The 14,597-nt window shown below is 43.6% G+C and overlaps 1 protein-coding gene and 1 non-coding gene across 3 annotated transcripts in view; one reads left to right on the top strand and one right to left on the bottom strand.

Annotated features, from left to right (window-relative positions):
* Positions 1-9,754: 9,754 nt before the first annotated feature.
* The window catches only part of RPN1 (ribophorin I), a 107,776-nt gene continuing 102,933 nt past the window's right edge, over positions 9,755-14,597 (bottom strand). Inside the window, exons 10-11 of one of the 2 annotated variants that reach the window (XM_054587483.1) lie at positions 10,283-10,355; positions 9,755-9,840 (exon numbers count right to left, since the gene is read on the bottom strand). In XM_054587483.1, coding sequence (XP_054443458.1) covers positions 9,770-9,840; positions 10,283-10,355 — 144 coding nt within the window. In that variant the 3' untranslated portion in view covers positions 9,755-9,769. Of the gene's footprint in view, positions 9,841-10,172; positions 10,356-14,597 lie in introns of those variants that run through there. The other variant, XM_054587482.1, reaches the window with a different exon arrangement.
* LOC129081836 (small Cajal body-specific RNA 6) lies at positions 10,126-10,343 on the top strand. Its single transcript, XR_008530351.1, has one exon. It is a non-coding gene; the product is annotated as a small Cajal body-specific RNA 6 (non-coding RNA).

Here is a 14,597-nt window from a genome sequence, read left to right as displayed (position 1 = left end):
GGCCACACAGGCTTTAATTGGTTCAGGATTGGTAGTAGATTAGAAAGATCCCAGGCACAGAATCCCATTGGTGGGTTAGATAGGAGCTGCTCCCTGGGGAACCACTCCCAGGCTTTTGTGTTCCCCCATGTCATCTAGCCCAGCAGGTGTCACCTCCGTATTTTAGATCAATTATGGGACAAAAATCCAAAATTAGAGTAGTATAAATTATACAGAAGTTTTTTCTCCACACTAGTATAGGCATAAGCCTTTTAGGGCTGATATGATGTATCTGGGGCATCAGAGTCCCTGGATTTCTTTGCTTTGTTCCTCTACCATCCCTACAAAGTCCACGATGGCCCATCTCCACAACTGCCTTCCAGGCAGCAGGACGGAGGGAGGATAGATAATGGTCATAACTACTGTGTGGCTATACCTAACCAAAAGAATGTGGGGATTTAGTTTTAGAAAGTGGTCATATGCTTTGCTGCAAGTTCTCTGACCATGGAAAGAGGAGAGCAAATATCAAAAGTGTAGCTAGCAGTCTGCCCCCACATGCCTCCAACACTGAAGTTAACACAGAAACTAAACTGCTCCCCTTGGTGTCCCCCATACAAGAGCTTTGCTGAATGTGATAAGGAAGTGAGCACAGGGTGGTCACTGCAGTACTTGTGCATAGTGCAGAAAATGCCCAGGGGTCTCAGCTCAGGCCTGTCACCCAAGAGAAGAAACAACTCCAAGGAGCCCGTTCATGTACCTGTGACTTCTTGTACCCTGGCCTACATCCCTTACCCAGGTGCCAGCCCCAAACATAGGATCTCCCCAATATAAGCGTTTGCAATTCATCTCTTCTTAGCATCTGAGGCTGATTGGTTTGTTTGTTCAGTTATTTATCCATTCATTCATCCAACAAACATTTATCAAGTGGCTCCTAGGCTCCAATTTTCATTCAGGGATCCTGCCACCTCCAGAGATCCTGTGCTCTGCTTCAGGGTGGAAATGCCAGCCCACCTGGTCCAACTGGGATAAATATCAGTACTTTGGCAGGCAGTGTCATACAAAAGTTTCAACTTAGGAGATAGATGACCCTGGGGTGGCAAGGGGCCATTTGTATCATCAGGGGTAATACCTTACTGAGAGTGGACCTGACAGAAAAGGAAACAGATCCAAGAATTGAGGAGAGACTGGCTCCTGTGATATCTGAGCCCCTTGAAGCAAGTGCTGCTCCACCCCATCTCTATATAGGAATTTCCATGTGTGTCAGGTTGATGCTGGTTTTCTGTTGCCTGTAACCCAAATCATGCTAGCTGGTAAAGACAAGGCACATATGACAATCAGAACTGAGTAAGTGAGAGGAGAATGGAAGAGCAACATTATGGCGGGGTGGAATGTTGGCTCCAGTCTCCACCCCACCCCTTCTCCCCTTTCTTTCCCCTCTTTGCAGCAGCTGCTCACCCATATCAATGAATCTCCAGAGAGAAGCAGACACCTCTCTACTTCAGGCCAAGATCCAACTACTAGAACCACCGGGGTGGCATGGAGTGGTCAGAGGCAGGTGAGGGCCATGGCTCTTATCATTGGCCCAAGTAGAAAACATGTGTATGTGTTGGGTGGGGGGGGGGGGGGTGTGCTGGGGTTCTTTATTCTGAATTTTAACCAAGTAACATCCAGCATAACTTGGGCTTAGCTCTCACATCCTGGTCACAGCCAAAGCTCAGAGTCCAATTAAGTTCAGAGTAGAACATAAGTCAAGGTTCTTGTTGCTCTAGCCACTGCCCAGGCCATCTCGGTGGGCGCTCTGGTAAGTGTTTCCACCTTACAACTCCCCCTTGGAGTTTAAGCCAAACTCTCTTCTCCACTAGATGTCCTCCCTCACAGCTGCATGACATTCAGGGTTTCTTTTTAGAAATCTCTTTCTTGAAAATCTACATAACTGAAAGGATAAACACTGCAACCTAGTAAGCATCTGGAGAGACCAGAGGTAAAAGTCAGGCGTGCTTACAGGGGCTCTGAAAAAGCAGATGCCCCCCAAACAGGAAGCAGTTCAAAATAGTATGTGGGAGCTGTCAGAAAGGCTTTCCAATCAGGAAATGCTTCAAGAGTAGGGAGAAGGGCTGCAGGGTTCCTTCAATAATACTGTCTGTTTAAAGCCCTTTCCCTGTGCCAGGCCCACCTCCCGTAGAAGGGTAGCATCCCTGCTTCACAGGCAGACAATCATGTGGAAATATGGGCCTTGTCAGTCACAGCACACACTCATCAGTATGAATAAAAGTGTGTGCTCTGAGAAAAAGCACTGGATGCCCAGAGGACATATGAGAGGAGGGGCCCAGCCCTACCCACTGATTCATTAAGAAGGCTTCCCTGAGCTGGACCTGAAAAATTGGGTGCCAGGGGTTGGCCACAGCTAATGGGTCCCCAGCATCTATTCCCACTTCCTTCTGTAGAGCACACTATAAATGAAGATGCTGGCAAACTTATAAACATCATTTCCCAGGCACCTTTACAACAAGGTTGAAATTAGGTTCCACCTATTTAGTGCACTCATGTGTGATTTGGAAGACAAACAGAAGGAAGAGGCCGTCTCCAGAGGCCTTTGGGGACTTTCTGCTTATTACCATAATTGGAGAGGTGCTGGGTCTCTTTACAATGACATGCTAGGGTCCAAGCTCCAGCCTCTTAGGGTTCAACCAGCAGCTGTAGCAGCTGAAGTGGCCTTTGATTGCTGGATCACAGATAAAATGCTATGTTCTTGAACTAGCAGTTTCAATGGCAAACTCATCATTCCCTACTTCCTCATGGTAGCAGAGTTCAGGCCATTTCTGCTGTTTTTCTGGGATAATTTTGGAGAGTCAACCTAGATCCATTCTACTAGCCCCTCTACAGGGGCTCCCAAGTCCCTGTATTAAATCTCCTTTTGCTTAAAACACCTAGAGTGACTTCTTTTTCTGACAAATGAGATACCAGGCAAAGAGGAAATTAAAAAATGTTTCAGATGAAGTGACTCACCTGAGTATGATGGCTTAACTAAAGAGGTAGAAGGAAAGGGGAAAGGCAGGTCCTTGCTAGGGGTTACTGCACAATGTGAAGGAGCCTGAACTAAGACAGAGAAAATAGGATGTAGAGGTTTGGATACCATATGATCTCACCTATAAGTGGAACCTAACCAACAATACAAAGATGCAAGGAAAATATGACCAGCAACACTGAAAGGAAAAGAAACCAACAGAGACAAGAGGGAAGGAGGGAGGGGTGGGCAGGGAAAGGGAAGGGAAGGGGAAAGTCAAGGAACATATAGCAAGAACTCATGGACAAAACCAAAGGGGAAGAGCTGAGGGAGGGAAGGAGGGAGGGGGCAAGGGAAAGTGGTGGCGGGGAGGCAGAGACAAATGTATTTAAAAAGAAAGAAAGAAAGAAAGAAAAAAGAAGGTACATTCAACTTTTAAATGGTCAATGTTTACAAGAAATAAAAATTTAAAATTATGCAAAAAAAAAAAAAAAGAGTAAGCCACTTAGTAACATTGCCTGTGGGCATGAAGAATGACCTTGAGGTCTTCACTCCAGTGGCTGGGACCAATGAGATTCCACTTATCTAAAGAAGCAAATAAGGCAATGCAGCACTGTGGGGAGACATGGATAAAACAGATAGGACCCCTGAATTTGTGTTTTATATTCCAGCAAAAGAGACAAACAAGTGGATAAAATAATTTCCAAAAGTGATACGTACTGCCAAAAGAAAAAAGAAAAAAAGAGGGAGAGAGAGAGAGAGAAATTGAAGTAAAAAGGGGTGTGCTGGTTGGTAAATACACTCAGAGGAACTGGCAACTCAGCTGAGGATTGAAGGATGAGAAGGGGGCATCATGAGAAAATATGACAGAAGGACAGCCTGACAAATGGAAGAGCCAGTGCAAAGTTCTTCATGCAGGATGGGACTTGACATGCCCAGGAAACACACAGAAGTAGGATGGCTGCCATGGAGTAAGCAAGGGAAGAAGAAAGGAGACAGGTCCTGAAGGAGGTTAGAAAGGGTGTGAAAACTCTCAGTAAGTCAGAATCTTTGATTAACAAAACTCTCCCACTCCCTGCACTATGTTCACTAAAAAGGCTTTTGCCATTAATTTGGCAAATGAGTGAATGTGTTAAAACTCACACATCCTATGTTCTGGTTCCCCCAAAGGACAGTAACCATACACACCAGCCACAGAGACCAGACAAATAGCATGAAAGACCAAAGGAGTAACAGGGATGGAGATGAGAATCAAATAAAGACAGGAACCACTGGTTGCCAAATGCCAGGCAGAAGGGCCTAAATAGAGAGAAGTGTGAGGATAAGGGTGAAGGAAGAAGACTTCCAGAGGTCAGATTTCAGGTCAGATTCTAGATTAAGCAGGAATTTTCTGGTGATAAGTGTCAGTGATCTAAGCTGAACTATCTTAACTAAAATGAGCATTATTGACATATGTAGCTGAAACACCCAAATGTGGACCAGGTCCAGATTAAGAGGGTTCTTAAACACCATTCCAATTGCCCAGCTCTTTCAGCTTGACCCACCTTCTCTTATGGCTTCACTCTCCTCCTGGGTAGAAAGATGGTTGCAGCAGTTCTAGTCCTTACATCTGCTCAGCCTCAGGGCCATCAGGAAACAGGAATGTCTCTGGTTGACTTTGAATCATGCCCATCTCTGATCCCATTGCTATGGGCAAGGCAATGCAGGGCACTGACCAGCAATGACTAAGGAGGTCCACTCCAGAGCCAGATGAGGCCAATGCCAGAAAAACACATGGGCCAAGAGTGGGTGATGGGTAGTTCTGAGAGGGGATTGGGCTGAGTTATCAGTGAAAGAGGAAATGGTTGCTGGTCCACCAAGGACTTCCAACAAATGGCCATCAGAACTATGAGATGACTGCTACTATTAAGTATCATCCACCAAGTACTTGCTCCATGTCAGAACTAGCTGAGGACCTGATAAGCATCACTTGAGTCCATTCTTATAACAGCCTATTAGGGCAGGTACTCTTCATTCCCTCATACAACAGTTGTTTAAAAGCACTTCTAAGGACCCAGCCTCATTCTGGGTGTCAGGACTCAGCAGTTACCAAAGCAGCAGGCATTACCACCTTCCAACTTCACACTGACATTCCAGCTAAATAAGCAAAGTCCATGAAAATGGAAAATACCTGGAGACAGTGAAGCAGAGAGTTAGGAGAGAGGAGAGTTTAAATGGAGAAGACAACTTTTGAGGAGAACTTCAAAGTACATAAAGAAACAAATCTTTGCTCATACCTGAAGTAAGTGCCTTTCGGGAAGAGGGAGCAGCCATTGCAAAGGCCATGGGTCAGGTGTGTGCCTGTGGGTGTGAGGAGCAGTGAGGGAGTCATTTGGGCTAGGGTAGAGGTGGTGAAATTAGAGGGAAGGAGAGAGGAAGGGGAGGGGAGGGGAGGACTTCTTTTTGAATGACATTGAAGCCTTGGGAAGGTTTTGAGCAAAGAGGAAACTGGTTTGAATAGGATTCTGCTGCTTGCCATGGAGAGAAGAGGTTGTATTGGGACTACTGGAGCTTAGACAGGGTCTGAGGACTCAGGGTGGGCTGGGATCAAGTGGCCAGATTCTGGATGCTTTGTAAAGGTAGAGCTGGCAGAATTTGTGGACAGATTAGATGAGGGAGTGAGGAAAAAAGATTCTCATACACAGATAAGAAAACTGAGGCACAGGAGCTGAAGAAACTGGCTCTGGACTGTGAATCAGCCTCGGCAGGCTGTGGGGGGATCCAGAAAAAGGAACTGACTCTTTCTGTTATAATTTACTGGTGGCTGTCCTGCCCGTCTGTGAAAGCCAGGGTCCAGCCTGATGTCACCAAGGACAGGTCACCTGCCCACAAGTAACTGCTGACTTTCCCTGTGTCCCTGGGGCTGGGCCCATAGCTGGGGGCTAAGAACCAGAGGCTGCCCAGGCTCTCCCTGAAGAGAAACACAGAGGGACAGAAAGCAGAGGCTGGTGTGTTTTTCAGGAAGGAAATCTTCACTGCTGTAGCAGCCTGGGAGTCTGCTTAGCCCAGCAGTCAGGCCCAGCCAGGAAGCACCCCCTCTCGCTGCCCTCACTAGTCAGAGGCAAACACTTTTGAGGACAGGAAGGGGAGAGGTGAGGTGAGCATCAAAGCAGTTGTGGAATTTCAGAGGTGGGCCTAGTAAGAGGGTCTTTGCCATCTTAAGTGCTGGTGGTGACTTCAAGCCCTTAAATTGTAAACAATGGTGGGGTGAGTTGGCCTGGCACTTTGCCAGGCTCCACAATGCATCACATTATCCAGCCGGAATTCCTGTAGGATGCTTTGTTCTCAGAAGGCAGCCATGATAGGGCCATCATGCCTGGCAGCAGACCAGAACAAGGCTTGAGGAAGCCTCAGCCAGCCATAGTGCCTGCCTGCCCTCCTCCTGGTATCCTCCACCTCGCCAGTGCCAGAGCCCTTCCTGGGCTGCTGCCATCAAGCCACCTGGAAATTGGGCCTGGTCCAGCTAGATAGGCTCTGTTTAACTCTAGCTGGTGGCTTTTACTGAGGCCACCTCAGTTTCCTGTGGTCATGCCCACCATCTAAAACAGAGACTTCTTGTCCTGCTTTTCCCCACAAAGCCCCATCTCCAACTGCCATGGCCCAACTTCTACAAGGCAAACTGCCGCATGCGCACTGTGCTGGGAGCATTGCCTGGACAGTTCACAATGGACACTCTGCAGACCTGCCCCAGTCTCCAGCAGGCTGTGTGACATCAAAAATGAGACTTAACCTCTCTGTGCTTTAGCTTTCACTGCTTTACAGGAGGCCTCAGTTTCCCACATAGGCACAGCAAAACAAGGACATCCATGAGAGGAGAAACATTAAACTTCAGGAAACTGACTCAGAATCATGCAGTCCAGAAAATCATGTTAATATCAGAACTGAATTTGATGTTTATTTGTTGCAATTTTTAAAAGAAACACACATGGCACTTAACCTATGCTAGGCATTGTTCTAAGCACTTCTCCTGTTTGAAGATGCTGGCTGCAGCAGCCTTCTCACTCTTTAGCAAAAGAGGAGACTAAAGCATGGCAGGCAAACAAATTGCAGAACTGGGATTCAATCCTGGCTCTAGGGTCTGTGCTCATAAACACTGCTTCACAGGCCATATTCTTAGGAACACTACTGCCTTAAACTGACCCTTCCCCTGCCAACCTCAAGAAACAAGTTGTCCTTCAGAACTATGTAAGAAGCAACGTGCATGAATGTGCGTGTGCAAGTGTGTGACTTGTAACAGTGTGTGTTTATGTGTGTATATGTGAATGTGAGGGTGTGAGTGTGTGGTGTGTGTATGTGAATGAATGTGTGGGTGCAGGTGAGTGTTTAGGTGAGTGTATGTGTGGATGCTTTGTGTGTATAAGTGTGTAGTGTAATGTGAGTGCATGGTGTATGAGTGTGTATATATGTGAGTGTGTGGTGAGTGTGTAAGTATGTGCATGTGTGAGTGTGCATGTGTTTGGTATATATGTGAATGTGTGTAGGGGTAGGGGTGAGGTAACTGCATGTATAGGTGAGTGTGTGTATGTGTGAGTGCATTATTTATGTTTGTGTGTCAGTCGAGAGAACACCTGAGAGAAGCTAGAAGGAAAGAGGGAGTGGGGCAGAGGTGAGACTTTGGGATGCGCCTGAAAAAATTAAAAAGTGATTAGTCAAAGTTGAATTGTTTTTCTAAAATTCCTGATTCTAACAACATGTGGGACAGCGCCCAGATGGTGCCTGGGAGCTCCTGACAGGGTCCTCAGGAAACAGGTGCTCTTGGAATGTTTCCTGCCACTGGGTTGTGGCAGGCAAGCACAGCCTCTATGTTCTTCATTACTGTCAGGCAGGGCCCATCTGCAACCCTGTGCAACTGGATGGAAACCCATGGCCACCGGTTCATCACAAAAATGTGGGCCTCAGCTAGGACAGGCTCCACAGCTTCCTTGTGCCTAGCTTTGCCAACCAGTGTGAGCTGTATCTCTGGGCTAGGGTCAGGGTATAGGGGATAAGTGCTCTGCTGACTCTAGAATGAATTGTTGGCAAGAAGGTTATGAGCATCTTCAACTTGAAGAGCTATTACCCATTATCCTCCCAAAGTGTTGTACCAATGTATAGCATCATCCACTGTGAATGCTAGGAATTGTTTCCCTACACTCTTTAAATGCATGGAGCATGCTCAATCTTCTTCGTTTTGCTAGTCTGATAGAGGAAAATAGTATCTCCCAAGGAAAGGATTTCAAACAGAAGAGGGTCACAATCATGCTTATGTTTTAAGAAGATCATTATAAGGTAGCTAAGTTTATGATAGACTGGGAGACAGGATTGTGCTCAGTCTCACACACACACACACACACACACACACACACACACCCCTCTCAGTTACTTAAACAAATATTTATTTTTCTCACATAATGAAAAATCCAAAACGTTGTTCAGTGGCTGAAGGATGCCTTGGCTAAAACCTCTGTGATTGATTCTCTTTCCTCGTTGTCACAGGTGGCTGCTGTAGTTCCAACCATTAGCTGCACATTTAAGGAAAGGAGAAGGAGGAAAGAGAAAGTGTTGGACCACTAAATCCATCTCCTTTTATCAGGGGAAAAAAAAAAAAAGACTTTCCCCAAAGGCCTTTCTCAAAGCCACCTCCTACAGATATCTGCTAATATATCATAGGCAAAACTGAGTCACATGTCACTTCTACATAAAATGGAGTCTGCAGAAGTATTTGACTTTCCAGCCTCCACAGCAGAGGGTCCCAATGGAACAGAGGGTTGAGAATGGATATTGATTTTAGTTAGCTTTCACCACCCCACTTCCTTCTAGTTTTAATATGTTTGATTCCTGCATCATGGCATTCTCAAACATCAGTCATTCCCATACCACTTTCATATTATTTCTTTATTTGTCTAATGCCTGTATTAGCATTGATTTACTATATATCCTTCAGATTCACTTGTTTTTTAAAATGAAAGCATTTTAAGAAAAAGCTTTTATGTCAGTATCATTTTTAATCTTATGCTAAAACACCTCCAAACAAATATCCTTGTCCATTGGCATACCACCTAAAACCTTCTCTCCCATACCCCCAGATGTACTCATCCCACACACTCAACTTTAAATAATGTACTTAAACCTTGATTCTTCCTAGACATATTTTAACACCTCTTGGTGGCTGCCACTTTTCTTTCCTCCCTTTCTAATATGCTTCTCCCTGAGATTTCCTATCCTAGGTGACAGCAAGTCCTCCTTCCTGATGTTCATTACCCCACATCCACCTGGATATCTAAATGGGCACTGCAGATATAACCTGTCCAAAAGGGTAGAGTCAGCAATGGGACATATGAGTCTGGAGTCATGGGAGAAATTAGGATTGGAGATAATTCATTTGGAAGTCATCAGTGTTAAAAGACCGAGTGAGATCACCAAAAGAGTGAGTAGATGGAAGAGACAAGATCTGAGGGCTGAGTCCTGGGACACTCCAAAGCTTAGCACTCCAGAGAAGAACCAGCTCTGGACACTGATTAAGAGCGGCCAGTGCAGGTGAGCAGAAAGAGGAGTGAGTGGTATTCCAGTGGTGCGTTAGAACTGGTAAACATGCTCACTGAAGGTAAGTAGGTGGATAGATAGATAATCAATGATTGGCGGGTGGGTGAGTAGAGAGATGATGATAGATAGATAGATAGATAGGTAGATGACAGAAAGATAAAAAACATACACTGTTTTTTATTGTTTTCCTATTTCCATGGTCCATTTCAAGATACCAAGGTAATATCACTGAACAGGTTGTTGGCACACAATCAACTCTTGCAAGCTGATATGAGCTGGCTCCTGCTCACCGCTGCCTGGAAACCAGGTGAAGAAAGAATTACAGGAAAGAATTAGAAGAATGAACAAGTGATCAACCATATTAAATGCTGTTGACATGTGAGATTAGATGAGGACTTCTGTGGTGATGTATATAACATTTTGCCACACAAAAAATGTTAAACCTGATATAAGCAAGATGCAAAAATAGCATGCCTTCATTTGCCTGTTTGTAAAGTCAAGCTCTCCAAATGCATCTTAAAAACCAGAAAGAGAGAAAAAACTGCTTAGTTCATTTACTTTCAACCTTTCGTATTTTCTAATATATTTATTAAGACTATAATTTCCCAGCTGCCTCACTCCCATCAGGCTCCAGTCGTGGTCACATGGGCTCAGAGGTAGCTGACACTTGGTGATGTCCCAGGCCTGTGTTCCTTGGCCAGCCCAGGGAGGGTGTGTGGTTGGCATCCCACAGCCTACCTGCGAAGGGATGTGAGTGAGGGGAGTGTGGGGTCTGGCTCTGATCTGCCTTCCAAGCTGAGACCTCTGCTTGCTGAAAAAGAAGAAAGAAAAAGAAAGACTATAATTTTCCCTCTAAGTATCACTTTAACTGCATTCCACTCATTTTTATATGTGATATTTTAAATATCATTCATTAAAAAACACCAGGGGGGTTGGAAATGACAGGGGAAAGAAGGAGAAGGATCATTAAGGAACATGTATAAAGGACCCATGGACAAAACCGAAGCGGGGTAGGATTGAGGGTGGCAGGTGGGGGGGGGGAGGGGAAATTGGTGACGGGAAAATGGAGACAACTATACTTGAACAACAATTAAAAAAATACTTTTTTTAAATTTATTTTTTCAAATACATTTGTCTCTGCCTTCCCCCCACCACTTTCCCTTGCTCCCTCACTCCTTCCCTCCCTCAGCTCTTCCCCTTTCGTTTTGTCCATGAGTCCTTGCTATATGTTCCTTCACTTGCCCCTTCCTTTCCTTTTCCACGCCCACCCTCCTTCTTTCCCTCTTTCCCTCCTTCCTCTTGTATCTGTTGATTTATTTTCCTTTCAGTGTTGCTGGTCTTATCTTCCTTGCATCTGTGTATTGTTGGTTAGGTTTCACTTATAGGTGAGATCATATGGTATTTGTCTTTCGCCCCCTGGCTTATTTCGCTTAGCATATGCTCTCGAGTTCCATCCATGCTGTCACGAAGTGTAGTAGTTCTTTCTTTCTTTCTGCTGCGTAGTATTCCATTGTGTATATGTACCATAGCTTTTTGATCCAATCATCTACTGATGGGCATTTAGGTTGCTTCCAACACTTGGCTATTGTCAATTGTGCTGCTATGAACATTGGGGTGCATAGGTTCTTTTGTATTGGCGTTTCGGGATTCTTAGGGTATAGTCCCAGCAGGGGAATCACTGGATCAAAAGGCAGCTCCACTTTCAGCTTTTTCAGGAAATTCCACACTGCTTCCCACAGTGGCTGCACCAGTCTGCATTCCCACCAACAGTGTGCTAGGGTTCCCTTTTCTCCACAGCCTCACCAGCACCTGTTGTTTGTTGATCTGTTTCTGATGGCCATTCTGACCGGTGTGAGGTGGTACCTCATGGTGGTTTTGACCTGCATTTCTCTGATGGCTAGTGATGCCGAGCATCCTTTCAAATGTCTCTGGGACCTACGTATCTCCTCCTTGGAAAAGCGTCTGCCCAGGTTATTTGCTAATTTTTTGAATGGATCATTTGTTGTCTTGGGTGAAGTCAAGTGAGTTTTTTATATATGTTGGAGATATATATATCCAACCTCTATCTGATGTATCATTAGTGAATATATTTTCCCATGGGGTTGGCTCTCTTTTCATTTCACTGATGTTTTCTTTTGCCGTGCAGAAGCTTCTTATTTTGATGAGGTCCCACTTGTTTATTCTTTCCTTTATGTCCCTTGCTTTAGGAGACATATCAGTGAAAAAATTGCTGCATGGGATATCTGAGAGTTTCCTGCCAATGTTCTCCTCTAGGACTTTGATGGTGTTGCGACTTCTATTTAAGTCTTTTATCCATCTTGAGTTCATTTTTGTGTATGGTGTCAGCTGATGATCCAATTTCAATTTTTTGCATGTAGCCGTCCAGCTCTCCCAACACCATTTGTTGAAGAGGCGATTATGGCTCCATTTTATGCTTCTGTCCCCTTTGTCAAATATTAGATGTCCATAGAGACCTGGGCTTATTTCTGGGCTTTCTATTCTGTTCCACTGGTCTACGGGTCTGTTCTTGTGCCAGTATCAGATTGTTTTGAGTATAGTGGCTTTGTAGTAGAGTTTGATGTCCGGTATTGTGATCCCTCCTACTTTGTGTTTCTTTCTCAAAATTGCTGCGGCTATTCAGGGTCGTTTATGGTTCCATATAAATTTGTGAAATGTCTGTTCTATTTCTGTGAAATATGTCATTGGTATCTTAATAGGGATTGTGTTGAATCTATAAATAGCTTTGGGTAGTATGGCCATTTTGATGATATTAATTCTTCCAATCCATGAGCACGGTATATGCTTCCATGTATTTGTGTCTTCCTTAATTTCTTTCTTCAATGTTGTATAGTTTTCTGCGTACAGGTCTTTTACCTCTTTGGTTAAATTTATGCCTAGGTACTTTATTTTTCTTCTTGCTATATCGAATGGTATTTTTTTTCTGATTTCTTCTTCTTCTATTGCATTGCTGGTGTACAAAAATGCCTTTGATTTCTGAATGTTGACTTTGTAACCTGCTGTTTTGCCAAATTCACTTATTAGGTTGAGGAGTTTTTTGGTAGAGTCTACAGGGTTCTCTATGTTCACTATCATGTCATCTGCAAACAGTAATAGCTTTACTTCCTCCTTTCCTGTTTGGATGCCTTTTATTTCTTTCTCTTGTTGACTGCTGTGGCTAGGATTTCCAATACGATGTTGAAAAAAGTGGTGAAAGTGGACATCCTTGTCGTGTTCCTGATCTTAGTGGGAAAGCTTTCAGTTTTTGCCCGTTGAGTATGAGGTTGGCTATAGGTTTTTCATGTATGGCCTTTATTACATTGAGGAATGCCCCATTTATTCCCATTTTTCTGAGTGTTTTGATCATAAATGGGTGCTGTACCTTATCGAATGCTTTCTCTGCGTCTATCGAGATGATCCTGTGGTTTTTGTCCTGTCTTTTATTTATGTGATGTATTACATTGATTGACTTGCGTATATTGAACCATCCCTGCATCCCTGGGATGAATCCCACTTGATCGTGGTGGATAATCTTTTTAATGTATTGCTGGATGTGGTTTGCCAATATTTTGTATAGGATTTTAGCATCTATGTTCATCAGCGAAATTGGCCTGTAGTTTCCTTTCTTTGTAGGGTCTTTATCTGGTTTTGGGATCAGGGTGATGCTGGCCTCATAGAAAGAGTCTGGGAGTCTTCCCTCCTCTTGGACTTTTTGGAATAGTCTGAGAAGGACAGGGGTTAGCTCTTCCTTAAATGTTTTGTAAAATTCTCCTGTGAAACCATCCGGCCCTGGGCTTTTGTGTGCCGGGAGTTTCTTGATGACTGCTTCAATTTCCCCAGCTGTTCTCGGTCTCTTCAAGCTTTCTGTTTCTTCCTCCTTCAGTGTTGGAAGATTATACTTTTCTAAAAATTTGTCCATTTCATCAAGATTTTCAATTTCTTGGCATATAATTGTTATAGTAGTTTCTGACGATCCTTTGTATTTCTGTGGTATCAGTTGTTATTTCTCCTCTTTCATTTCTGATGTTATTAATTTGGGTCCTCTCCCTTTTTTTCTTGATGAGTCTGCTTAAAGGCTTGTCAATTTTATTTATCTTTTCAAAGAAGCAGCTTCTGGATTGGTTGATCCTCTGAATTGTTCTTTTCGTCTCTATGTCATTCAGTTCTGCTCTAATCTTGACTATTTCCTTCCTTCTCCTTGCTCTGGGATTTATTTGTTGTTGTTTCTCCAGTTCTTGAAGTTGTGGTGGTAGGCCTTTTATTTGAAATCTTTTTCTATCTTTATTTCTATCTTTTTTAGGTAAGCCTGTATGGCTATGAACTTTCCTCTCAGGACTGCCTTTGCTGTGTCCCATAGGTTTTGCACTGTTGTCTGTTCATTTTCATTGGTTTCCTGAAATTTTTTGATTTCTTCTCTTATCTCATTATTGACCCATTCATTGTTTAATAGTCTACTGTTCAGTCTCCATGAGTTTGCAGGTTTTTGAAGTTTCTCTTTGAGGTGATTTCCAGTTTCAATCCCTTGTGGTCCGAGAAAATGTTTGGTATTATTAAAAAAATACTTTTTAATTGTTACCATTTTTTACTTGGCTCTTAGGGTTTGGTTTTGGGTTTTTTTGTTGTTGTTGGGGTTTTTTTTTTTTTTTTTAGTATTTTTTAATTTTTTTTAATTGAGAGAGTGGGGGAGAAAAGTATTTGAAAAGATGTTGATTCTATCCCAAACTGATCATGTTTTACCTGATCTCACTTGTTTCCCTTCAGTTTCTTGACTGAAGCACATGCAGAGACAAGATTACATGAATGAAAACCAGAAGAAACAACAGCAGAAAACGGACAAGGAGAAAAGGTTAAATTCACATATTAATACAGTCTTACCTTTCTCAGTAACTTAGAGAACATGCTTTTTCTTTTTGATGGAATTTATCCTAGAATATAATGCTTAGTTAACATATGGAATTTCTGTCAGATCGAAAGTTACACACTAAACCCTGACTGGTGTGGTTCAGTGGGGTGGGTGTTGTCCCGCAAACTTAAAGGTTACTGTGGTTAGATTCCT

This window comes from Pteronotus mesoamericanus, unplaced genomic scaffold (genome assembly GCF_021234165.1).
Source record: "Pteronotus mesoamericanus isolate MK-2021 breed Mesoamerican mustached bat unplaced genomic scaffold, CSHL_Meso_final scaffold_118, whole genome shotgun sequence".
Lineage (NCBI taxonomy): Eukaryota > Metazoa > Chordata > Mammalia > Chiroptera > Mormoopidae > Pteronotus > Pteronotus mesoamericanus.
This window is presented reverse-complemented; position numbering and strand designations above follow the sequence as displayed.